A 26723-nucleotide genomic window follows, 5' to 3' on the forward strand; every position below is an offset into this window, starting at 1 on the left:
GAGAGAGAGAGAGAGAGAGAGAGAGAGAGAGAGAGAGAGAGTCCATATCATCTTATACAATATCTTGGTGGAGGTGAAAAAGGGGAAGAAAATTTGGAACTCAAAACCTTATAAAAGTGAATATTAAAAACTTTATCTGTAATTGGAAAAAAATGAAATACTATTAGAAAAAAAGCTTTGAATTTCATCATTGGTATATGTTTTGCTAAAATGAAATATATATTTGAAATTTCAAGTGAACATTTCACCCCAGAGTAAAGATTCCTTCCTTACCTTCTAAAAACAAAACAAACTAAATTAATTTCCCCTTCTGCAAAACAAAACAAAACAAAACAATTTACAATGATTAGTTAACAGTATGCTTCAAAGCCACAAGTTTGATAAATGAGTAGATAAAGTCTTTGGAACTAACTAATCAAATAAATTGCCATCTGTAATACAGCCTTATACTAGTCTATGTACAATTCAGGTATATTTCCTACACCTAGAATCAGAGGTGTCAGCTTCAGCAGAAGTAGAAGTAAATATTAAGCACTATGGGAAAGTATAAACACTGAAGTTCTTCTGCTAGCACATCCCTAGAGACACATGGCCAGCTCCCAATGTTCTACTTTGTTCTGTCTCAAGCCCCAGATGTTGACCTAATTACTTCCTTGGTTTCTGCTCCCACATTTCTTTTTCCCGGGTCCCTCCACTTTGCTGAAACGCAGCAAAATAGCATTTTAAAATAATAGCTCTTGACCACCTCCAATCAATGTAAAAGGGTATTCTGAACAAACTTTGGAGCTACAGAACCCACAAAATGACACAAGGAAGCTAACCTGCTGAGGACAGTCCAACAGACCAGCAGGAATCGGCCAGCGCAGCGCTCTGGGAGCTGAGCCCAGCCCATGCCGAGATTTTAGTCCAAGGGAGGGCCTGACCAACCACCAGCTGGAGGGACTCCAGATCACCAGCAACTGTGGCAGTCCAGAATTATCGACACATAGATGCTAAGGACAAAGTGAGAGGTCAGTGCAGTCTGGACTTTGGGAACAAGTAGTTGGGAGTGCATTGGCTTTTGCTCCCTGGGGCGAGAAGCCACTGAGGGCTGTGGCCCAGCCAACATGTGGCAGCTGCAGCTTCTGGCCTGCAGAGTGTAGGGGGACCAAGCGACTAGTCTGAGGGGTAATTACTCTTGCTTTAACCTGCTTGGATCTGGATTACAGTATAGGTTGGAGGTCCTAGGGTATGTGACCAGCTTACCAGAGCGTGTGGAGGCTTCAGAGAGGGCACCCAACTAATACCTTTGGCAGCTGAGAAAACCCCAGTATTTGGGACAAAGCTCCCCTGTCTGGTGGCAGAGTCCTACTGTGGCAAAAAGCCCAAAAGTCAAGTAATTGAGTGGCAAAATGACCAGGCAAAGGAAGTAAAAGAAACAGAAGAATCCAACATTAGACTCCTATTTTGGGGACCAAAAGGATCAGAGCATGGAACAGGAGGTATTGACAGTGAGGTCAGAACTTCTGCACCAAAAACTTCAAAGGAAAATACGAACCGGTTATAGGCCATAGAGGACCTTAGGAAGCAGATAAGAGAAGTGGAAGAAAAATTGGGAAGAGAAATGAGAATAATGCAAGAAAATTATGAAATGAGAATCAACAGCCTGACTGTGGAAAATAACACCTTAAAAAATAGACTAACTCAAATGGCAAAAGAAAAAAAAAAAGGCAATGAGAAGAAGAATGCCTTAAAAAGCCTAATTTGTCAGATCGAAAAAGAATCTCAAAAGCTCACTGAGGAGAATTAGATTGGAGCAAATGGAAGCTAGTGACTTTATGAGGAATCAAGATGCTGTTACACAGATGCAAATAAATGAAAGAATAGAAGGCTATATGAAATATGTCATGGGAAAAACCACTGACCTGGAAAATAGATCCAGGAGAGAAAATTTAAAAATTATTGGACTACCTGAAAGCCATGATCAAAGAAAGAACCAAAAATTATCCAAGAAATTCTCTAGGAAAACTGTTCTGATGTTTTAGAATCAGAGGGCAAAACAGAGGTTGAAAGAATCCACCAATCACTTCCTGAAAAAGATCCCAAAAAGAAAACTCCTAGGAATATTATAGCCAGGTTCCAAAATTCCCAGATCAAGGAGAGAATATTAAAAGCAGCCAGGAAGAAACAAGTTGAATATTGTGCAAACACAATCAGGATAACTGAGGATCTGGCAGCTTCTACACTGAGTGATCAAAGGGCTTGGAATATGATATTCCAGAGGGCAAAGGAACTGGGATTAAAAACAAGAATCACCTACCCAGCAAAACTGAGTATCATGTTTCAGGGGAAAATATAGTCATTCAGTGGAATAGAGGACTTTCAAGCATTCTTACTGAAAAAAAACGGAGTTGAATAGAAAATCTGACATTCAGATACAAGTAGCAAGAGAAGCATGATAAGGTAAACAGGGAAAAGAAATCATAAGCAACTTATCAAAGTTGAACTATTAACATTCCTACATGGAAAATGATAATTGTAACTGATGAAACTTTTCTCAGTATGAAAATAGTTGAAAGGAATAGAAATATATATATATATATATATGTATACATATATATGTATATGGGCATATGAATACATATGTGAATATGTGTATATATGTTTACAGGTATTCATTGATAGAGGGCACAGGACCAATTTAATAGGAAGGGATGATACTTAAAAGGTGAAATTAAGAGGTGAGAAAGGAATATAATGAGAGGAGATGAGGAGAGACAGAATGGGGTAAACAATCTTATATAGAAGAGGCAAAGGAAAATGGTTACAATGGAGGGGAAGAATAGGAAGGCAAAAGGGAATGGGTCAACCTTATTCCCATTGAATTTGGCAAAGAAAAAGAATGAAATACACACTAAAATAGGGTATGTCACCCTACAGGAGAGTAGGGCGGAAGGGGAGGAGTGGGGGCATGATGAAAGGGAGGGCAGGCTGGGGGGGGGGGGAGGGAAGTTGGAAGCAGCCATTTTTGAAAAGGGACGGGAACAAAGTAGAGGATAGAACAAGTGGGAGGGGGATAGGAAGGAGGGAAATATAGTCAGTCTTTTACAATATATCTACTAAGTTAATATTTTGCCTTAGCTACACATGTACAACCTATACTGAACTGCTTATCTTCCGAGTAAGGCAGGGTGACAAGGGAGGAAGGGAATGAATTTGGAATTCAAAATTTTAAATTCAAATGTTTAAAAATACACACACACACACATGTAAAATTTACAGGTAATTCGGAAATAAGATATACAGGCACTGGGACACAGAGATCCACGATGTCCTACTGGAAAAGTCGAAGGGGGTATGGGAGAAGATATGGGAGAGAGCAGATTAGAGGAGGGGATATCCTGTGGGACTGCTATTTTGGGGCGGTGGGTAGGGGGAAAATGGGGAGAAAATTTGTAACTCAAAATCAGGTAGAAATGAATGATGTAAATCAGAAGGTAATAAAGCATTTGGAAAAAAAAATAACAGCTCTAGCTCTGAACGATACCACAATCCTTTTAGTCTAACCCCCACATTTGAACAGATTAGAGAACTGAGAACCCAAAGCTTAAGTAACCTTCTGAAAGGTAGTAAGCAGCAGAGACAAGATTTGAACCAAGGATCTCTGATGACAAAGCCAGTGAAGGAATATGGTGCAGGGAAGAGACTATCAGACTTGGAGCTAGGAAAACCTGAGTTTGAATCTTGGCTCAAATAATTAGCTATGTGACCTTGGACAATCACTTAGCTTCTCTCAGTTTCAGTTTTCTCATCTGAAAAATGAGGGTGATAATACCAACTATTTCAGTTTGTTGTGACATCAAAGAAGATCACATATGTAAAATGCTTTGTAACCTTTAAGTGATATATAAAATCTGGCCATTCTAATTATTCCCACTGTACCATGCTGATTCCCCAGTTGTAGGCTTTCAATTTCATCTTCTCTACCTCATTTACAAACTTAGCACACAACCCTTTTTTGAGATTTTTTTAAGCAAAATTACTGCTAGTCACTTCAGGGAAATGTAAAACTAACAAGCCCAGGGGAATTGCTAAGTTATCAGACTTCTTCAAAAGTTTATTAATGTTGGTCGACAGACAACCTCAATGAAGTGAAAAAAGGATCTAGGCCCAGCTTTTCTTAGCTCCACTATGTTCCACTAGACTTGTCTTTCTTCAATATGAAATATATATTAATCCTCAAATTCTCTAAATTTCTTTTCTTACTTCACTGATCCCTGTTTACCCACTGATTATCAGTTCACTAAATTTATCCACCTTCCTTATTGGTAAACATAAGTATTAATTATAGGCAATCCATTTTATGGGGTTCCAATATGTTTACATAAGGGAATTATTTAACATCTCTAATGAAAACTAGGTTAGTGTTTAGATCACTAGGTTCATAAACACAGACTCAAAATAAAATATGATATCCACTTGCAGATACAGAACTGATGAACTCAGAATGCAGATTGAAGTATATTTTTTCTTTGTTTCTTTTATTTTTATAAGAACATACCTAAAGTGAAAATGTGTTTTGCAAGACTTCATATCTGTAATGAGTTTTGAATTTCTTGCCTTCTTAAATGGATGAGGGAGGAAGTGGGAAAGAGTGAATCTGAATTTAAAAAATAAACTGTATTTTAAAAATGTTTTGATAATTACTTCAATATAACTGGTTTCTTTTGTAATCCCACATTATTAAAAATATTCAGGGGCGGCCAGGTAGCACAGCGAGTAAGAGCACTGGCTCCAGTGTCGGGATGACCTGGAGATCGAATCCCTGGCTCAGACACTCAGCACCACACCCAGAAATAACTGGCCTTGTAACCTTGAGCAAGTTACTTAACCCTGATTGCTTTAAAGAAAAAAAAACATTCAGAAAAGGACTTCTTACGAGTCCCCATACTACCAAAGAGTTCTAGCAGTTTGGAATGGGGAAAGGAGAAGAGAATGAAAAGAGAAGAAAATGAAAGAAAGTGATATGCAGAGAGACAGAATACACAGACACACACAACAATATACATTACAGGGTAATAAAAGGCCTTTCGAATTTTGTTTCTACTTAGATATCTAAGGGAGAAAAAATCAAATACATGTTTTATAAAAGCAAACTTCAAATATGTTCATGATAAACAAATGCCAGTGAAGTGAAAACTTCACAGAAAGAATGACCACCCAACCTAGATTGCTGCATTCCCATGTAATATATGTGGGGCACTATTCATGTGGCATCTGGTAAGTAGGTGGTCTGCTAATGGGAAATGTTCCAGCTGACCTAATGTTCACAAGTACATTTGGGAGACTTAGAGAAAAGAAATCCCACCCAGAAAAGCACAATTATGTCCACATGCCTCATTCTATACTATTCAATTCAATAAGCAATTGTTCAGCACTGATTACATTCAAATCAAAAAGTCATCTTTTTATGAAATAAAATATTGCATTTTTGCAGCCAGGAAGACAGGGTCGACAGATATATAAATGTTCTAGCAGAAGATAGATACTATCTATCTTCTATACTATTCAGTTGAATAAGCAATTATTAAGCACCTGTTATATGCAAGTCAAAAAATTTTCCTTTATAAAATAAAATATTTCAGCGTATGTAGCCAGAAAGATGTTGGGACAGCTAGGTAGCATAGTGGAAGGAGTGCTGGATCAGAAGTCAGGAAGACTCATATTCATGAATTAAAATCTGGCCTTAGACACTTATTGGCTGTATGTCCCTGTTTAGTAACACTGTTTGTCTCAGTTCTTCATCTATAAAATAGGCTGGAAAAAAAAAATGGCCAATCTCTCCAGTATCTTTGCCACTAAAACCTGAAATGGGGTCGTGAAGAGTTGGGCATGGCTGAAATGACTGAAGAACAAAAGCCAGAAAGATATAGCAGGACAGAAAGATTAATATTCTATCTCAAAATAGATATGTGTACATATGGATGCCTAATAGCTCACTTTTTCTTTCTTTCCTTTTTTTTTTTCCTTTTTAATGGAAGCACTAAACATAGCTTTGAACATGGCTGCGTGTGTCTTCTGTCAACAAAAATGCATACTGGGACAATATTGCCATTCATATATATAACATCAAAAAAAGTAGTAAGTCATCAAAGCTGTTTCAATTGTTTTTGAATTTTAAACTTGATAACTTACTTGCATATATCATCTTCTGGGTCTTCCAGTCCAAATCTTTCATCAAAAGTTAGCTGTATCCACATGTTTTCTTCTGCTGTTACTAATCTCCATACCAGAACTGTATTTCTTGGGTAGGTATGAGGGAACTTGGGACTGTGAATACTTCCATTTGTGGTCACTGTAATAATCCTCTCATGCTGGGGATCTTGTACTCCTAAAGCAAATATGCACACACAAAGGCACATTCAGTAGACTGATCCAAAATTCTAGGGGATAGTATATGATTTAACTTTTATTGTTTGACTTGGGTTCAAAACATAGCTTTGCCACTCATTACCTGGGAAAGTCACTTTTCTCTTCTCTAGGACTCCATTTCCTCATCTATAATTAGAAGTGGTTGGGCTAGATGACCTTTAAAATCCTTTCCAAAAATGAATGTAGTAGGTTGTATGACTCATTGTCATACAACATCACCAGTAGAATATTGTCAAAAATAGAAGACTCAATAGTTTAATATCTCTCTAACCATCTGGAGACATTATTCATTTTTATATAGTACAAACAGATTCTTTAACTGGTATAGTAAAATACAATTATGACTCAAAATCAGGCACTATATGTTAATTTTTTGATCCAGACATGATTTCATCAGTCCTGGATTTCCAGTGTTTTCTATCTTTCCACTTGTTGGTAATTCATAGTCTTAGACAGATATCTGAGTCTCTAAGAATTTAAATGACTCACCCACAATCACACAGCTATCATGACAGAGAGGGACTTGAGCCCAGGTTTCCCTGTTTACAAGCCTTGTTCTCTATCCCTGTCTACCTTTGCTCTAGAAATTTCATTGAAATATATTTACTCAAGAAATATTAATTGATTTTAATAAACTTTTAGTTCAATTAATTTTAGATATGGTATAAAAACCCAAACTAAATAGAAATACATATATATGCATATATATTTAAATGCTGAAAAATGACAAAGATAAACATATTTAGCTGAATATAAATAAGTCAGAGCTTTATATTTATTTTGAGAGGCAAATGAATTTATTTTCCTATTCCACTATTACTCATAAAACAAGAACTATTTTTTTAAACTTAAGGATGCACATTAGAATAATTGAATCTAAAATCATAATTTCTGGGATTTATTATATACATAATAATTACACAGGATATATAAGTAAATGGACATCAGAAGCCATTTAGTCTATCACCACCCCCTCATTTTGCAATTAGGGAAACTGAGACCAGTTAAGTAATATGCCCCAAATCACACAGGCTGAAACCATCAAAAATAGGATTTGAATCCAGATCTTCTAAACAAAGAGCCAGCATTCTTTTCTAAGTAGACTACAAAGATTTATTTTTTTTTATTTTGAAAGCCTGCTACAAAAGATGTAATATTTTATATGCACTGATTGTGCCCACGTACAGTGCACATACATACACAACGATACAAAGATACACACACATACACCATTCCTTCCCTACCCCTACTTTTGTACACATGTACTTGTATGGTATAATTCAATCCTGAAATATAAATACAACAAACTTAGCATAGACCACTGTGTTGGGGAATATCATCAATACCTGTATTCACATTAAAAATAACATCTTTAATTTGAAATGTGGGGATCTAACATTTGTGACTAACTTTGATAGACTGGGCTCTTCTCAGGATTGCAAGGTTATAAAACAACTTCAGAAGATTTATGATGGAAAGTGCTATCCACATACAGAGAAAAGAACTACAGAGTCTGAATGCAGATTGAAGCATACTACTTGCTCTCTGTCTTTTGTGTTTTGTTTTGTTTCATTATTTCTTTCTCATTGTTCACTCCATTAGTTATAACTCTTCTTTACAAACTAATATTTAATGAGAAGGTATTTGTGGAACCTACATCGAACTGCATGACACCATGGGAGAGGGGAGGAGAGGAAGGGGGGATAATTTGGAACTCAAGGTATTGTGGAACTGAATGTTATAAACTAAAATTAAATAAATAAATTTTAAAATAAAATAATAAGGCTCACCTTCTTATGCTACCTGGTCCCAAGTCATACAGGACCACATATACATAGGGATGCACAGGAGTGTACATTTGTGTGTTTCTAACTTCTTCCTCCATTGTTTTCTTCTGTCTCCCTTTCAACTGTCTCCCCTTTCATCCAATCAGATTAATTATGTTTCTCCATTTCCTTTGCTGAAGTGCATCCCTTCTTCTTGCATTCAAGTAAAGCATTTTCTCTATCCACCCTAATTAAAACCAGTTTCTGATTCCAAGTTTCTCTTTTTTTTCTGACCATAATTTCAGTAAAATAATCAGGTTTTTATTTGGAAGTTACTAGTAGTAGATATTTCTGACTACTACTGACATTAACAGTCTTCCAAGTCTTAGATAGAATATGCTAGGGTGGGAAGCAAGGTTACACTAAGAAACTTCATGAACTTTAGGCAGTTTAAATTTGCATGGATGTTGTATCTCACTCATTTTTTCCTAGAGCATCTGTGTACACTGCTAGGTTTTGGTAAATTGTTTCATTAAACCAAAGGGTAGAAAAAAGATGGCAAAAGATATCATATTAACTTTGATTTAATAAATATTGATTATTTACAATAAAGTCTTTGAAATATTCACTTTTGAAGGGGAGGGGAGTATGTTTCTCAATCTATTTTATATGTAATTAATTGAAAGGACTATTCAGTTTATAACACACATTAAAGTTACAGCATTGTTAGTATAAAATTTCCAAAATAGAGCAAAGCTAAACATTCAAAGCAAATAAGTGAACTTTATTCTCCTTAGACCTTAAGATACTCAATGGCAGTAACTTAGGTAAGTTCTGAGTCATAGTAATTCCTTCTAAATATTGATTTTGAAGTATTATTGATATTAATCAATTGATTATTCAGGTATTATTTAAAGAATTCAAATAAATTTTTGAAAAAATATTATATGAAAATTTTAGAGAACTAAATTCTTCCAAGCCTATTAAGATGTGGTCACAACTTCTTGGGCTTCACTTTCCTCAACTATGAAATGAAAGTTTTGGCTATGCAATACCCAGTCTTCTGTGATCTTAAAACTCTACATTCCATGATATTGCTACATTAGTGTAAATTATAACTGAAAGATAAATACACCTATTAATTTATTACCAAGAACTCAAACATAAATAAAATTAGAGCAACTCCCAGTCTTCTTCTGCCATCTCCAAAAAAGAAAGTATACTAAGAAAAAGGACATCATAAACACTTGAATTTAAACAGTGAATCTGCCTCAGCTCAAAAAGTCTTCTTTCACAATGAGATATATCCCACTCCCATCCCCATGTCACTAGCAAAATCAAATTACAGGAGAAACTTTGCATTATGAAAAATATTGTTCTGGGACCTCTATTGCAATAGTCTTACTATTTCAGAAAATAAGACTCTATGACAAAGGGTTAAGCAAACAATAGAAACTAATGATTTTTTTTTTTAGAACAAGTGCCTTCCGCCACACTTGCCCCAGGAAGATTTTATGTGATTCCATATTTAAGCTTTTGCTTTCTTGTTATAATCAATACCTAAATGTCTATGGCTCTCTATTTACAAACACATCAAGGTTCATTCTTTCACCTACAGTTTAGTAAATTGCAGTGTTATTAAAGGCTCTCGATTCTATTTTTGTATCTTGAGTTAAAGGTTGATGGCTGGAATGCATATACTTAAATTGTGTTTACCATATCCCCTTTCTTTCTAATTCTGAATCCATTAGACTGTAATTAAACATAATTTAAAGGCTGAAAATCCAAGTCTTATTTGTGGTAAAGGAATTGTAAATGTTTTCTAAAGTTGAATTGCTACTCACAAAAGATTCATGCAAAATGTTCTGTGGGTTTTGCCAGGACACACATATGATTTACAGATGACTGTCAAAGTCTTGTGTGTAACCCAAACAACTAGCGGCATAATAAAAAATGGGGGGGGGTGTAGGTAAAATGAGGCAAAGGCCAATAGCATATTGGAGCAAACTGGGACCTTTTACTTTCATTTTTATTAACTTAAGCACCAACTATTTTAAAGTCATAATTGAATTGCTAGAAAAAGGGACATATCTGTGAATTATTTAATTTAGCAATTCTTTTGTTTGTTCTTCAAGAAATTATTTCAAAACAACACCAGTGTATTAAAGAAGGTCATGTTTTTGCTAGTTGGCTCATTATATAATGTAACCACACAGGTTTCTTCAGTCTAGAACACAATAGTTAAAATACACACATGCACACACATTTTCACATGGCAAATTAAAATACATACTCTAAAAATGTACCTTTTTTCCCCTTTATATGTCTAGTTTCTAGAAAATGAGAAGAAAATAAGAGACTAGATAGTGGAGGTATTAAATGACAAAAAAGGAGGCAACCAGAAAAGAGGGAAAAAATGTGATTAGAAGTTCAATATGAGGGGGTGGCCAGGTAGCACAGCGAGTAAGAGCACCGGCTCCAGTGTTGGGATGACCTGGAGATCGAATCCCGGGCTCAGACACTTAGCACCCACCCAGAAACACCTGCCCGTGTAACCTTGAGCAAGTTACTTAACCCCAATTGCTTAAAAAAAGAAGTTCAATATGAGTTAATAGTGACAGGATAAAGAGTTCACATGATCACTGCTGGTTATGTAAAGAAAGAAGTTGGAGTCTCACCCTCTCTGCCCTGTCGAAGTACATTTGGAGTCTTGTCTTCAGTTCTGAGTACTATTATCTTAGGGAGCTATTGACAAACTTGTGTTCAATGAAGAGTAACCAGAATGTCTTGAGTCCATTCAATATGAGGATCATTTAAAGGAAATGAGAACATATGGTCTGGAGAGAGGATGGCCAGCTAACATCCCACCTTCTATAAGAATCTTTTCCCCATTCTCCTCTTATTAGGGATGTTGTAAACAAGATTCCTTCTCAGTTATGACTTGGATTGGATGATTGATAAAGTTCTTCTGACTCTGATCTTTTGTGATTCTATAATCTATATCATAAATAATTAAGAGGTGTTTATATTCACTATTAATATAAATAACACTTCTTTTTTAAAATTATACAACTTCTAAATTGCCTATGTCAAATACCATTGAACAAGGAAACAATTCACCACAATATTCATGGAGAGTTATTTTTATTTTTGTTTTTATATTTTCAAACCAATTTCTGAATTTTTGTGGTAGAGAAGATCTTGAAATAAAGTGGGCATTAACTAGTTGAAGAAACAAAATGGAGAATTGTTGCAAGGATCAAAAAAGTTATGTATGTAAAAACACTTTGCAATTGTAAACTGCTATAAAATACAAGTCTTTGTTGATATTACATTTTACTGAGGAGGTAAGTAGGGGATAAAAAGGCAGCTATATGGGACAGTGAATAAATTACTGGACTTGGAGTTAAGTAGACCAATCTCAACTGAAGATTCACTCTTATAGCTGTGTGACCCTTGGCAAGCTTTTTTAACTGTCAGACTCAGTTTACTCATTTATAAGATAGAGAAAATACAAAGTAGGGATAGTAGAACTCAAATGAAAAAGATATATTTTAAGAATTATTAGTAAGCTGAAAAACCAAAATTCCAAAGGTTGGGGATATATAACTTCAGGATGCCTAAAGCAGTAATTATATCTAATTAACTGGGGTCAACATTCTCTACTAAGCAGATCATTCTTTCAGTAACAATTCTTCCAACTATCTAGTGCAGCATAAAATTCTATGGCATGTAAAATACATGTACCTTTCACACATATTAGTAAAAGTAACAGAATCTGGGTGACTTGCTAATGATATACATTTTAGACTTTCCCTTCTCCTTCATTTTACCAAAGCCGGGGATCACTGGATTTAGATTTAGAACTGGAAAAGATCTTACAGACCATCTAATCCTTTTTTTATGGGTAAGAAAACTGAGGTAGAAATTCACTTATTAGAAAGTTTAAGAAAATTTCCCAAAGTTACACAAGTAGTAAGTGGCAAATTGAGAACTGAACTCAAATCTGACTCCAAACTCTAGCCAATGTTGTCTCTCTAATCCCCAACTTAAATTCACTGTTTCACTTAATGGTGTCACAGGAATTTACAAATGATTTTGGTTGAAAGCATTAAGCCTACTTTATTTTTTTTTAAATAACACAATTAACCTAAAACACCAAATACACATTCCAAAAACCTTTCCAGTTTTAAATCCCTTATTTTATTATTATTTTATTCACTTTACCACACTTTAAAGGTAGGACAGTGGGGGAAAACAAATAAACAAAAAGCAAGCAAATAAAAACACTTGACTATGGAAAGGGACACTTGGTTACTGGCTTCCAGGCCTATTTCTCAGTTTAACTCATTGAATGACCTAAGGAAATCCATTTATGTCTCAGTTTTATCTGTAAAATGGTAATAATGTATCTGACCAATCTACTTTACAGTCTTGGTGTTCACACTAAGTGAGGTGGGATGTAGAACATTATCACTGCCTCACCCACCCCACCTTCATATCATTCTTTGTCATCATAGTAAACAATGCAGGATTTTTCATATAGAAAAAAAATTAAATGGTTATAGATTAAGGTAAAACGATAATTTTCAGGTTATTTATTTATTTATTTTTTTTATTTACAGAGTGATTTTATTCTCTCTTGGTAAAAGTTCATTTAAAATGATAATAAAGCAAGATGTTTTTAGTCCTCCTCTGACAGTGTGTAAGATTGTTTATGGGCATGTCTAGGCATGTCTGGGAAAAGTCTCAGTAAAAGCTGAGACCAGCAATGAAAGAATACCAATAAAACACTTTTGGTGCTGAAAATACCACCAGAACATAGCAAAGCTATAAAAACACTGCCAAGATTTGGTTAATTATGCCTTAAGGGAATCATACAACAATGTTATATAATTTTGTCCTTTGGTTATTTGGCAAAACCATTTTTAAACTATGATTTGCTATTGCTAGGAATGAATTATGCCTGAAAATGAACAATATTTTTATTTTCAGGTGACACAAACAATTTAATTCTCAATATATAAATCATAGAAGATGTCTCCAAGTTAAAGAATTTAAAATTTAAAATTGAGTGATTCTAAGTAAGGAAGGTGCAGTTGCAAACAGACACAATAGTATTCATATATTGCTGCTACTATTTTAATTACTTACAGGTGTGTCTTGCATTAGAAATAACTGAAATATCCAAATAAAAACTTAGAAATAGAAAAGTAAGAATACTTATTCATATTACCAAAGAATTCTTCTATTTGAAAAATTTGCCATTGTTTTGTTTCAACATTGTAATTTTCTCAACACATTTAAGATAAGATTTAATTAACAAAGCAATATGAATATATACATTTTTCAAAACAGAATTGTAGAAGACACATTTATTTGTGGCAAATTATCAATTTTATGTAAAGAACTGACTATGAAACTATCAAAATTTTTAAGTAAATTATGAAACTAATAATTATTTGATAAAGTGAGAATTTAGTTTCAAATAGTATTTCACCTGCTTTATGGATGCCCATTTAAAAATTATATTAATTTTACCAGTTTTTAAAAGAGAATCTTTTTACTTAATTTGAAATAATACATCACATTTTTTAACTCTTAAGTTTCCCAGGAATGTCAAACATCATTGATAGTGTGTGTACCTCCTTTTTAATGACTCAACCTAACATACCTATTAAGAGGTTTAAATAAACTGGCTGTGTAACCTTGAGCAAGTTACTTAACCCCAATTGCTTTAAAAAAAAAAAAAAGAGGTTTAAATAAAAATGCCTAAAGAAGTTTACTCAATATCAATCTAAATTCTGCACTTTCTGTAGAGGAATTCAAGGTTCTCCATCCCTTTCATGACTAATTAGAATTCTTTAAAGACAAAAGCTTGGGGTCTAATAATTAAGTGTGTGTGTATATGTATGAGTATGTATGTGTATATGTATATGTATATATACATTCATATACACACGTAAGAATGTGTAGATTTAGAGACACACAATCCTGATTTACAATAGTCATCATTACAATCAGCATACAGTATTAATGAAAAATTAAAATAAAACGGCCTTGTTTATTTAGCCACGATTTTTAGACACATACATATACCTTCAAAGTACATATATAACAAATTACGGAGAACAAGGCAACAAAGTGTCATGGATAAAGGGCTGGCCTTGTAAGTCAGGAAGACATGGTTTTGAGTTTAACTATGACACATAATATCTCAGAACCCAAAGGGTAATCTCTAAAGACTGTAAACTACAGATGATTCTCATGAGCATTAGAAGAGGGAAGTTTCCACAACCAGAGTTCTTAACAGCAATGAAATTTACAGAGCCAAACCCAAAAGTTAAAATAATCCGCAATAAGTACATGTGAATGACATATTAAATGATCAAAGATAAAAATGAAGATTACAGAAACTAAGGAATAACTTAATATTTGTTGTTTAAAGGCGATATAGAGTCATGGATAGACCATTGGCCTTGTAGATATGAAGACCTGGGTTCGAGTACTGCCTGTGACACATTATGACTCTGGGCAAATCACTTAACCTATCAATGTCTTAAGCAACTCTCTAAGAGTATAAATTGTACACAAGGTGCCATTATACATTGATAGTAAGCAGCTTCCTTATCTACCAGTTCCATTTACCAATGAAATATCAGGTATAGCACAAACGCTAATATTGTTTATACTATATTTTTCAGCCCTACCCTTAAAGTTCTTTCCACTTTCTGTTAAGCATCATGGATGTTCACAACTTCTCTGGAACAAGCAAATCTCTCTGACTGTAACTTGTAAAGCAAGTACAAATCTTCACCTGATAAAAGGAATTTCCTCATCTACTGTTGCTTATACCAATGAAATTACAGTTCAGTACAAAAACAAAACAAAACAAAAGCATTAGCACTATCACTCACTAATTTCCACAGCATTCTTGGTTTTTCACATAACTTGAATTTCTATAGCAATACTGCACACACTTGTATTAAGAAATTGGATCTTTCTTAAGACTGCTCTTTCTCAGAGCAGCCAGGTGGCTCGGCGAGTAAGAGCACCGGCTCCAGTGTTGGGACGACCTGGAGATCAAATCCCGGGCTCAGACACTCAGCACCACACCCAGAAATAACTGGCCGTGTAACCTTGAGCAAGTTACTTAACCCCGATTGCTTAAAAAAAAAAAAAAAAAAGACTGTTCTTTCTCACAAAACTGTGACATCAGAATAGTAATTCATAAATATCTGGTATAATAACAATAATATAATGGCTAGCATTTACATGTTGCCTACTATGTGCAATATAGTACCTATTATGCAGGGAATATTCATGATATGATCTTCTGTTACCACTCTATATATAAGGATATATAAAATATGCATGTGAAGCTTCTTAGAAAATAAAAGTATTAATAAACATTTAAGATTTTTTATAAACAAGATGATAGGAAATTGGTTGATTTTCGCAAAATAAAAGCAATTTGTATAGTGCACTAGAATTATTTATGCAATCAGAATGTATATGAAGATTTTGTTGTTAGGTTTGGTTTTGCTTTAGCACATATGGCTTTAACTACCTGTATGATTGATAAAGAAATTGATAAAGAGAAAATGCATGGACAATACAAGTCCATTTCTTTTTAGATGAATTATGTCCCACATTAGCAATTCTCAGCAGTCACCAGGTTGAAGTCAATAGTCAAAGTTTAAAACAAAAGAAGGGGGTAGATATAATCTTTTGAGGCAAGAGATTTTCATGTTGAAGATCTGGTTTGCAATGTGGATTAAGTCTGAAATAACCTGGGGCCACAAAGGGGTTCAACTGATAGAAATGAAGCCTTTCCCCCACAGTACAGTTTTCTTATTCATTTTGCTTCTTCATTTGCAGTTTGTAGAAATTAGTTCCTATAGCCACAGAAGCTTTGGATGTCCCTTTTTTATGGTATCTGAATTGTTTATATGAGTATAATCCAGTCTTCCTAGATTGCTACAGATTAGAAATGGAGTAAGTAGCCAGAAACATCACCCTCCCTGAACTGGGAGAGGCTATTCACATAGTTCTTATACTCAAAATCTTTTGTCTGAGAAATCTAATTTTGTTGTTCAAACAGCAATCCTCATACCCTTCTAGGCATGAGTCTAGTCTTTCCTTGAGATACAGAGAAGGATGGAATGTTATCCTTGCATAGACATAGACTATGTTGAAGAAAGTTACAACTGCTCATGATTTTGTTTTGGTATCTTTATATAAATAACCAAAATGGTATCATCTGACAAGTACGTAATCTGTCATTTGCCACTTAACTGTGATTCCCTAAAAATAGCGTTGGCACTCTGAAGGGAGGTTAATAAACTGTAGAACCTTATACCTACACTTGCAGACACAGTTTTAGAGAGATGGATTAACGCAAATTCTTTAGTAATTTTTATATTGGAGAAGGCAAAGTTCCATTACATAGTAGATCATCACTTGTGTTTCTTTTTTTGGCTAATCAAAAATGATTTCATGTTTCTACATTCATTCATGTTAAAATTAATCAGTATCACTAAAAAGCTCTCACACAAAAATACATGTATATGTTAAATATGCTATGCTTGCATCTTATTTACCATATATATTTGTCAAGAAAACATTCATCCTAAGTTGACTCCAAATATGAATTATTTTGAAAAATGAAACAAGTACATATTCAAAAGAAAATTTGGAGTCCAAAGACTGGAAAAAAGTCTAAAAAGAGAAGGGGAAAATACCACTCTTCCTTGAAGTAACAAATTTTTTGATGTCTCTAAAGCATTAATCAAAACTTGTTGCAAGAAAAAGGCAAATTATTTTGAAAAAATTTGAATTTTAGAGATCCTAATGAACAGATTATAAATTATTAATGTAAGAAGTGATGGTTGCTTTGAATTAATGCTTGATTGGAGAAAAATTGAAATCACAAGTATATATTTTAAAAAATTGAATTGCATTAGGAATTTATTTGAGTTCACCCTTCTCAACTTCATCAAAAAACTCACCTACCCTTTTTTTAAAATTACATACTAACTTTAATAGAAAATGAGTGCTATTTTCATATATGAAGAGGAGTATCTTCCTACCATCAGTTATGTGAAGGTGCAATTTTTTAAAAATCAGATTTTAAAATTCAAAATAATTTTAAAGACTGTGCTTACCTTTTAAATGTTCTTTCTTCTATTTTCTATGCCAGTCCAGATGCTTGGATATAGTTCCTCCCTGCCAGCAGATGGAGATAGCACAATTGAGACTTTTGGTGACCCCAAATTCTAGTTTAGGTGGTTCAGAATCCTCATTTCAGACTTTGGAAGTAGCCAATTGGAATTATTTAAAATACATGAGAAATTGCATAAATAAATGATTAACTGAATCAAATTCACTTTATTATATTTTTGCCTAATCATTTAGGGAGGGGGGTCTTGGCTGGCATAGAAAAAAATCAAGAAAGAGCATTAGCTTGTAGGATATACTCCCTTGACTCTTCAGTCTTCCCAGATTCTTGTGCCTCCCAACTCCCCATCCCTTTTGTACTAAAATAGTACTTAAAAAGGTGAGACGTTGGCTAAACTTTGTTTTTCTACTTTAACAGACTGTTGCATGTCTCTTTTTTTTTTGTAGTTCTATGATGTTCTCAGTTGTGTTCCATATTCAAGCAGGAAAAAAAAAACCTAGTTTCTTCTTCCAACTAATAAGTCAAAGGAACTCTGGAGACTTCTACAACTCAATTTTCATGGATATCTCTCTGAATTTTCAAACCCACACCATTTCATCATTCTTCAAAAACCTATGTTTTCCACAGTCATACAAAGTAGAAATTCAGAAAGTCCATGTCTGTTCATTTTACCAAGAAGGAAATGGATCTTCTGAAGATAGTATAACCCCAGCTTTTCTGGTGCTAACAAAGGTGAATGTGAACAGTGCACCAAGTCAACAGTGCTGACATTTTCTTCATTGAAGAATTATTCACTTCCGGACAATTTATTTTACAATGACAATAGATAGTCTGATTAGTACAGATAGATGCCTCAGATGTTTTTGATGAAGGAAAAATCCATACAATACAACACTTAAAAAAATACTTCTTTTTCTGACATTTTCCAAAACTTAAAGGGCACTTCACTAAATAGTTGATGGTGGTGATAATGACAGTTGATGATGCTGATAATTATGAATGATCAGAATTGATTCAAAGGCAATGAATTAATGTAATTATAGTTGCAAAAATTTTTACTCAAGTTATATGATTATTTTTTCCTTTATTTATTTAAAAAGTTACCTATTCAAATTGTAAATGAATATGCATTTTACTTGTAAATACCAACCCCCTGTCTTTATCAGCACATAAATTTACATTTTTAAATTGTCTTATATTTATGGCCCCAAATCCCTTGATGTGAACATGACCATGTAATGGAAAAATAAATTTTAAAGACTGAACCATCAAAAAGAAAACCATTTTTTTCAAGAAATTAATTATACCATGTTTGAAATGGTAAAGTTAAACTTTTACTTGAATATTTGATATTTTATTTGAATATATGATATACATCCTACAAGCAAGTCTTCCAAGATGGAAGTCACAGATAATTTTAGCTTACACAATTTCTCATCTAACATTTCAATACTGGCCCTGGTTTTGAGAGGGCCTGAGATTCAATCCATCTTCAGATACTTACTAGCTGTGTGATCTTGGGTAATCACTTAAACTCAATTGTCCCCCCCCCCCAATCTAACCATTTAATTTCTCATGTTTTCCTCTTTTTTACATTCTATAATTATCCTAATATCTCACTATACTATTCCTTAAGAACAGTAGGTTGATTTTTTTTTCTCTTTGAACATTACTTAAGATGTTGCCCTGCATATGTGGGCTCTCAATACATCATTTGTTTAATTTATTTATTTAATTTAACTAAAGGATCAATGTGGGCCCTCCAGCCATTAAGGAATATTTCACCTTTAATAGATGTTCTTTAAGAGTTGCTTCAGTCAAAAATCTGATAATATTGAGGACAATCTATTAATGATTCTTGAATGACAGACATGCTGTCTTTAAATGGAGCCATAATTGAATGTCATTTTAGAGAATTCTAACAGATCCTAACAAGATATCATAAGGACAATTTTTTTTTGGTGAAAGTCTCTTGTAAGCTATCAGTTAAAAATTTAATTAGTATCTTAAAGTCAAACAATCTTCAGTCTTCTTTAACTACCAATAAACCTTTCTTTGGTGCTTACTCTGTAACAGCACCACACCAGGGTATTCTTAGACTCTTCAAACCTCCTTACAATAGGTTTGCTAGCAGGAATTCTAGAAACTCTAAGACTAGTTGGGAAACTTCCTTGAATGCCTAGATTCTTTTGAATTTGTGAGAATCTTGCCTACTCCCACTGCTATGCTGTTGAAATGAACTTATGACTGGCAGGGTCAAAGTCAACTCTGCTTCAAATTGCTGACTTGGACAAATCTCATAAAATGTTGTAAGGTCTATAAAAATTTGTGGAAAATTGGAGATTGAGATATCTTATGATTTTTTAAGTGACTGAAGATGACTTCCCTTTCAAAATCAGTGAAAGAGAAAGAGCCACTAAAGTGCTTAAGAAAAGATGCCAGGTTTATAAGGTGATATTTTCAAGGAGGAATCTTGATTTGCTGGACCTTAAGAGTGATACTTGGACTGATTCCTAGAAAACATCTCCTATTTGAAGGTCACTGTTTCGAACAGACTTAATTAGGGATATTTCTGTGACATGAAAATAGACTTCAGCCTCCTGCAGTATTGTAAAATTTATTTCTGTGTCATATGGGCACCATCAACACACAAACCTGGGACAGAAATTATTGCAATATATTGCTTGAGAACTCTATAATAAAGCTTCAGGCAACCTTCAAATTGCCTCTGAGCAAAAATCAAGTTCTGGGAGAGGAATCGTCCTACTTGTTTCTTTTGTGATCAAAAGCCAGTTATTAAAAAACAAACAAATTTAGGAACAAAACAAAACTCCCTCCCAGAGTCTGCTTTACATAGACATATTGATTTTGGTCAGTCTAGCTCCTTGTTGACAAGTGAGTATACAAGAGACCTTTCTTTCACAATAAGATGCTTGAGAGTAAAATTATTTTGGCAAAACATCTGGCAGTTTTGTGGCTGGACTAAAAGTGAAAATGTTTTCCCAGGATGGAAAAACAAATAACAACAACAGCAACACAGACCTAAGATGCATGTATCTCCAAACATAATGTAAGCTTGTGATATATTCCCTGATGCTTTTCTACTCTGGCCCTCCAATCTGCAAATAACCACTTGTCTTTTTAAACAAAAGATTCATTAATGCTTTATTATTTTGGGGAGGCTTTTAATGAAAAAAAAAGTAAAAGTAATCTGCAGGGTTTACTGAAGGACTGTATCCTCAAAGTACAAAAACAGTAGGGGTATCAACTATAATAAACTGTGTCACAAATGGAGAGAATATAGTAAGGTAGAGAACAGGACATAATTCTATTGGAATATTTCGAGACACACACTTATCAGTCTGTTTTGTTTTGTTCTGAATAAAGATCTATTGTTTCATCTGTACAGGACACCTCTAATCCAACAGTTCTCTTCACAGATGAAGCTTGGCAACTCTCAAATTTATATTCTTATTTGCAGGGGCACTGAGGAATTACTGGCTGGCCCAACGTCATCTAGCTAGCAGTGTTTGAGGGAGGGCCTGAACTCAGTTCTTATCTAACACCAAAACTAATCATCCATGTGTTACATGTCATGCTGTCTCTCACCCATTGGTCTAACTGGTCAAAATAGCATCTATGATACTCTATTCTCTAGAAATGATTTCTATTTTAAAAAGAAAACATCATATATTTTCTTTCTACTTTAGGCCATTAAGGCAAGAGTTTAAAGAAAGGAAAGGTCCTTAATTAGTTAAATAATCTTCTCCTATAAAGCAGATAATAATTGAGCTAAAGCACTGATGAGAAAAGTCTGAAACCACTTTTTCAACCATGGTGCCCTTTTGATAGATAAATGGAATTCGTAGAACAAAGAATTATATTAATTTATAGCTACAGTTTGGCGGGGAGAGGAACTTATGATGTAAGAGTAACCCATGGGGGACAGCTCGATAGCACAAGCAACCCTGGAGTCAAGAGGTCCTGAGTTCAAATCCAGCCTCAGACACAACATTTACTAGCTGTGTGACCTTGTTCAAGTCATTTAACACCAATTGCCCTGCCTTCTCCCCTCCAAAAAAAAAAAAAGAGATGTCATTGGGGCAGCTAGGTGGCACAGTAGAAAGAGCTCCAGCCCTGGAATCAGGAGGACCTGAGTTCAAATCCAGCCTCAGACACTTAACATTTACCAGCCACTTACCTTGGGCAAGTCACTTAAACCCAATTGCCCAGCCTTCCCCCCTCCAAAAAAAAAAGTAACCCATGGCATGGGATTATTAGAGAATCCTATCTGTGAGAAATGAAGGGCTGATTGAAACAGATCCAGTAAGTTTTTTGCATGTGGGACATCTTTGGCAGCTTAAATACAGAAAACAATGTGTAAACCATATTCTTAAAAGGAGAACAAATGACTTCTGTAGGGAAAATATTACCCATAAAACAGGCATAATTGCCCGAAGGGTCTCATTCTCATCCAGGCCAAAAAAACACATTTAAAAGTTTCCTGCTCTCAATTAAGGAAGAGAGGAAATGACTCAGTTATATTTTTTCTATCTTTAAACAAGAAGAATTTGTTATATCATTTATAGGATATGTATAAAGTAAAATATGATGAATTATACATTGGAAAACAATGATTTTCTATAAGAAACTTTTCTATACACAATGTTAAAATGTTAATTCTTCATTTACTATTATAAAACACAACCATCTTACATGACACTTAAAAAACACATTGACATTTAAAAGAATTGAGGGAGGAAAAAAAGGAATTGGTCCTAGGGTTGGCTTTTTTGTTTACTTGATGAAATTTAATTTTCAGAAAACATACGATGCAATATTGAAAGCCTGTGTTTGGTTTAGTAGTATAGAAAATAGGTTATTCTGTTCATTTAATCAATAAACACTTATTGAGCATGTATGCCTGGGACTAGGCTAGGTATTAGGGATACAAAGTTCACAAAAAGTGAACTCCCATCCTCATGAACAAGTTCTCAGTCACTCAATAAACATTTATTAAGCACTTACTCTGTACCTGTTAGCATGCTAAGCACTAGGTATACAAAATAAGGTAAAAAGATAGGCCCTGCCCTCATGAAGCTTTCAATCAAGAAGTTTACAATCTGTCATTCAACAGAAAAGCCATAAATAAGAATCAAGTTATTGGGACAGATAGTGAATTATGTTTAAGTTTCTTTTTTGTTGTTGCTTTTAAAGCTCCCATCACTTACACAATTTCATATTTTACAAGGTTTTCTATCCCAGAGATGCAAAAAGGCTCAATAAGTTTGGAAACACTTTAACATCTATAGAAAAAGATGAGCAAAATTAGTTGAACCAAATTTATCCTCCTGTAGCCAAGATGAGTGGATTTGAGAAATTTGAGAAAGGCTATACTATGTAACGTCAAAAAATGTATGGAATTGAAAACTAGATTTCTGAGTCACTGTCACTGTCTTCTCATCCTCTGAATAGAATAGATTAAAAACCCTAACTAGATCAATATATATCTTCACAAATATTGTTACACATCCTGTTGTCTTAGTAGATTGTTTGAGAGCACCACCTTCTTCTCAGCTACACACTTTCATAACACTGGAATCATCTTTGACTTTTCTCTTTGTCACTTGCCAGGGCTTGCACATGTCTTGCTTTCATCTCCTTTTCACCCCTTGCACAAACAGATCTTCATCTCATCTCTTCTACACTACTGAAAAAATTTCACATTGCTTACCCTGATTTCAATCCCTTGTCTCTCCAATCCATCCATCACATATCTGCTAAAATAATCTTCCCTAAGGCACCTTAGCATGGCATTTAAGATATTCCACAATCTGGTTTCCACCTACCTTTCCAGATTTATTCCATACTTCTGTTCACAAATTCTACAATCCAAACAAACTAGACTATCAATTGTTCCCTAAATTTAATCCTTATCTCACCTCCTAGATATTCACACAAACCATAAAATTTTCAGAGTTCCTCTTCATCTCGGACTCCCAAAATGCTTATCTCCCTACAAGGATCAATTCCATACAAAGCCTTCTCTGACTTCTCACAATTATTACTACTCCCTTCCCTTCAACATAAATTCCTTGAGGGCAGGGACAATTTTGAAGTTGTCTTTTTACCCAAAATGTTAGAACCAGTTTTGCACATACTAGGTACTTTGTAAATCTTTATACAACTGAGCACTTTTACATGTTGCTGTGACCAAACAAATATACCATATGGTAGGCAGCCTTCTGTGAGTTGGTACACAGCCAAAGAAACAGACACATTTTTAATGCTGTCCAAATGGGTCTGTTGAAGGACACAGCTACATAATCATCTAATGTTAGACACTCAGACAAAGCAGAGGTGGGTTTTATCATGATCTATCTGTATCTTTTTTTTTCAAACTGGATCATGTGATTTCGTTACTTTCATAAGTACCTAACAAAGAAAATTTCTCCCAATGCAGATCAGTACCTTCTCTGCAATTTAATGCTTTACAGAGTTGTCTGGGGCACTGAGAGATTTAGTGATTTATTGAAAGTTTCAGTCAGTCATTTCCAAAAGTAATACTTGAACATAGACCTTCCAAACTCTGAGTTCAGCTCTCTCACTACTAGGCTAGGTTGTCTCAGTACTGCATTAGCTGTTTGGTTTTTTTTTGGGGGGGGGAGTTGAAAACTAGAAGGCTTGGGTCACTGTCAAATCATCATAGGACAATTTAATTTTTTGTTTATTCATGAAGCTATTAAAGCTTCAAAGCATTTTAAATTTAAAGTCTTTTTATTTCTAAATAATATTCCCAGATTATACTTTTTTAAAATATTTATTTTGTTTATCTGAATATTAAGATTTTTATCTTTTAGCAAAAAAAAATTTATTTCTCAAACCATGCCCAGAATAAGGTGTGACTGTGGTCTTCAAATATTCATACTGCATGATGCATTATGAATTTAACTTAGAGACAATTATTCTATTAGAGACAAATTATTCTATTTAACTAAATGGAAAAGAAATACTATTGCTTATTGTATAGAAGTATTAAGAAATCAATTAAGAGTATTAATACCAACTGACATTTACATAATGCTTTAAAGTTTAGAGAGAATTTCCACCCAATATCCTATTTGAGCTTCCTAACAACCCAGTGCAGCTGTGGCTAAAGATATTAATTTCCCTATTTAACAGATGAGGTAACTGAGGTTCAAAAAGGTTTAGACAACTTACCTACGTATCTGTAGTTATAATCCTATAAAGTGTACAAGGTGGGATTTGAACTCAGTCTTACTTTAATCACATTTCATCTGCTATGCCACAGTGAGGCTCTGCCTGAAACATTCTACTGGAGATGTCTATGGTGTCAAATCAGGGATGGTCCTATGAATGACTTCATTTGATTTCTCTCATTTGAACAAGTTTGGAAGCATGGTCACTAACATTTGAAAGTAAGATTGAACATTTTCAACCAGAACAAAAAGCAAAATTTAGAGATGTTTTGGAATTTGCAGAACAAGTTAATGAGATGCTGTGAGATAAGGGAGAACAAAACTGAATACCCAAAGCAAAATTTCTAAACATCAACAGATACAATGAAGCTAGAACTTCAACTTAGAAAAAGAACATCTTAGCCTTGATTTAAGCAAGAAATTAACCCATAAACTCAAGCAAAGTATAGAAGAGCTGTTTATTCCTATAGAGGTTCAGGAAAAGGGAGGAAGGAAAAAATCCACCTTGAGTTGTTTTTAAAAATGCTTGACTGCCACTTCTGAAAATATTCCCATCAGAGCTCCTATTTCTTAATGATCCGTCTACTGCTAAAATCAACAAAATTCCATGTTCATGTGAATCATTTGATAAATTATCTTCTATGAACTCAATCCTTTTTATCATTAAAGTTGCCATTTAAGATACATCAACCTATTAATATGTTATCTGAATTTAGTAGTTGCAGACTAGAAAGAAGCCACATCTACTCATTTCCCTAAGACTCTATTCCCCATAGCTTTTTGTTTATTTCCTTGTTTTGCTTTCAGCATGTGTACTTGCAGGTTCCATATCTTCTCTAGTAACACAATATAGAAAAAGTCTTTATGACTATAATTTATTCTATATATGAATTAAGTTTGGCAGCTTATTCAAATTAAATCGTGTTCTTCAGTCTCTTTTAATCTTTTAGAATATCTTACTGCCTATGAAACTTGGTGTTGGATTACATTGGTCAGTACGGAGAATTCCATTAATAGTTTGGACACCAAGTGAAGAATCTCTCAGGCTACAGAAATTGATGAAAAAAAAATATCCACTAAAGTTGATAGCACTTACCAATGGAAAACACAGATCTTTGAAATGAATCAAATTAGAATCTTCATATGAAATCAGCCACTAAGGTTGATTCATGCATTCTTTTAGGTATACCATTTAGTTAGAAGTTAGTTAGTGTTCACTATTCCTCTATTAACTTTACTCCCCTCTCAATATAAAGATTTCATTTGATTTTTGTCTCATCTTGCAAAGTAGTTTATTTCAAAAAGCATCAAAAACAAGGAAAAAAAACTAAAAACACATATGTATACCTGGTAGGAAGAAAATAAAACAAACCTCCAAGATCACATATTCAAAAGTTTATGACTGGAAAGAATGTAAATGAAAATTTTTAATCATGCTTCTTTTTCCAGGAAATTATAAGTTTCCCTCTAGAAAAAAAATAATAGCATCTCACATTACATTCTTTACATTTTGGAAAATGTTGACATTTTATCATTGTTTTTTTTAACATTGTTCTCAGGGCATTGATAACATTGGTTATAAACCCCATCAATAAATACCTCTTGTGGTTGAATTATACTAATAAAATCTTATGTTACTTGTTAGATTATACACACTATAATGTTTGAATAAAGAAAAAGTATGCACATGTGCTTTACTATCACACAATCTACAGGGACAACAAACAATAATGATCATGCTCTTACAAGTTTGTAAGGATTCGTGGTCCAGTCTAAGGTACTTATGCAATAAAACTTTTTGAATGGTGGGTTGATTAGAAAACAAACAAAAAAAGTTTTCCTGTAGAATCACGGCAATTGCTGACATTTTTTAAATGCTTTGTGATGTACAAAACACTTTAAGTACGTGTTAACATTTGATCCATATTGTGATTCATGGATATTAGAGTCTCTTTCCATGCTTAGCACACTAGCCAAGTCCCTTTTATTTTCTTATACTTGCAACATATACAATAGACCAAAGAGAAAAATCTATTTTAAAGTGAACTTGTCTTCCTTTTGCCTAAAATTGTGTGTGTGTGTGGGGGGGGGGTGTGTTGTTTTTTTTTTTTTTTTTTTTTTTTTTTTTTTTGGAGGGCAATTGGG

The 26723-nt window shown here is 34.1% G+C and overlaps 1 protein-coding gene across 2 annotated transcripts in view; it reads right to left on the reverse strand.

The window, feature by feature from the left end:
* The window catches only part of PDGFC (platelet derived growth factor C), a 252689-nt gene that overhangs the window by 114187 nt on the left and 111779 nt on the right, over positions 1-26723 (reverse strand). For both annotated transcript variants that reach the window (XM_069105622.1, XM_069105623.1), the window contains exon 2: positions 6175-6370. In XM_069105622.1, the coding sequence (XP_068961723.1) occupies positions 6175-6370 (196 nt within the window). The remainder of the gene's footprint in view (positions 1-6174; positions 6371-26723) is intronic.

This window comes from Petaurus breviceps, unplaced genomic scaffold, assembly GCF_028583685.1.
Source record: "Petaurus breviceps papuanus isolate PSGF00001 unplaced genomic scaffold, PetGlider_PUasm1.0 76, whole genome shotgun sequence".
NCBI classification, from domain to species: domain Eukaryota; kingdom Metazoa; phylum Chordata; class Mammalia; order Diprotodontia; family Petauridae; genus Petaurus; species Petaurus breviceps.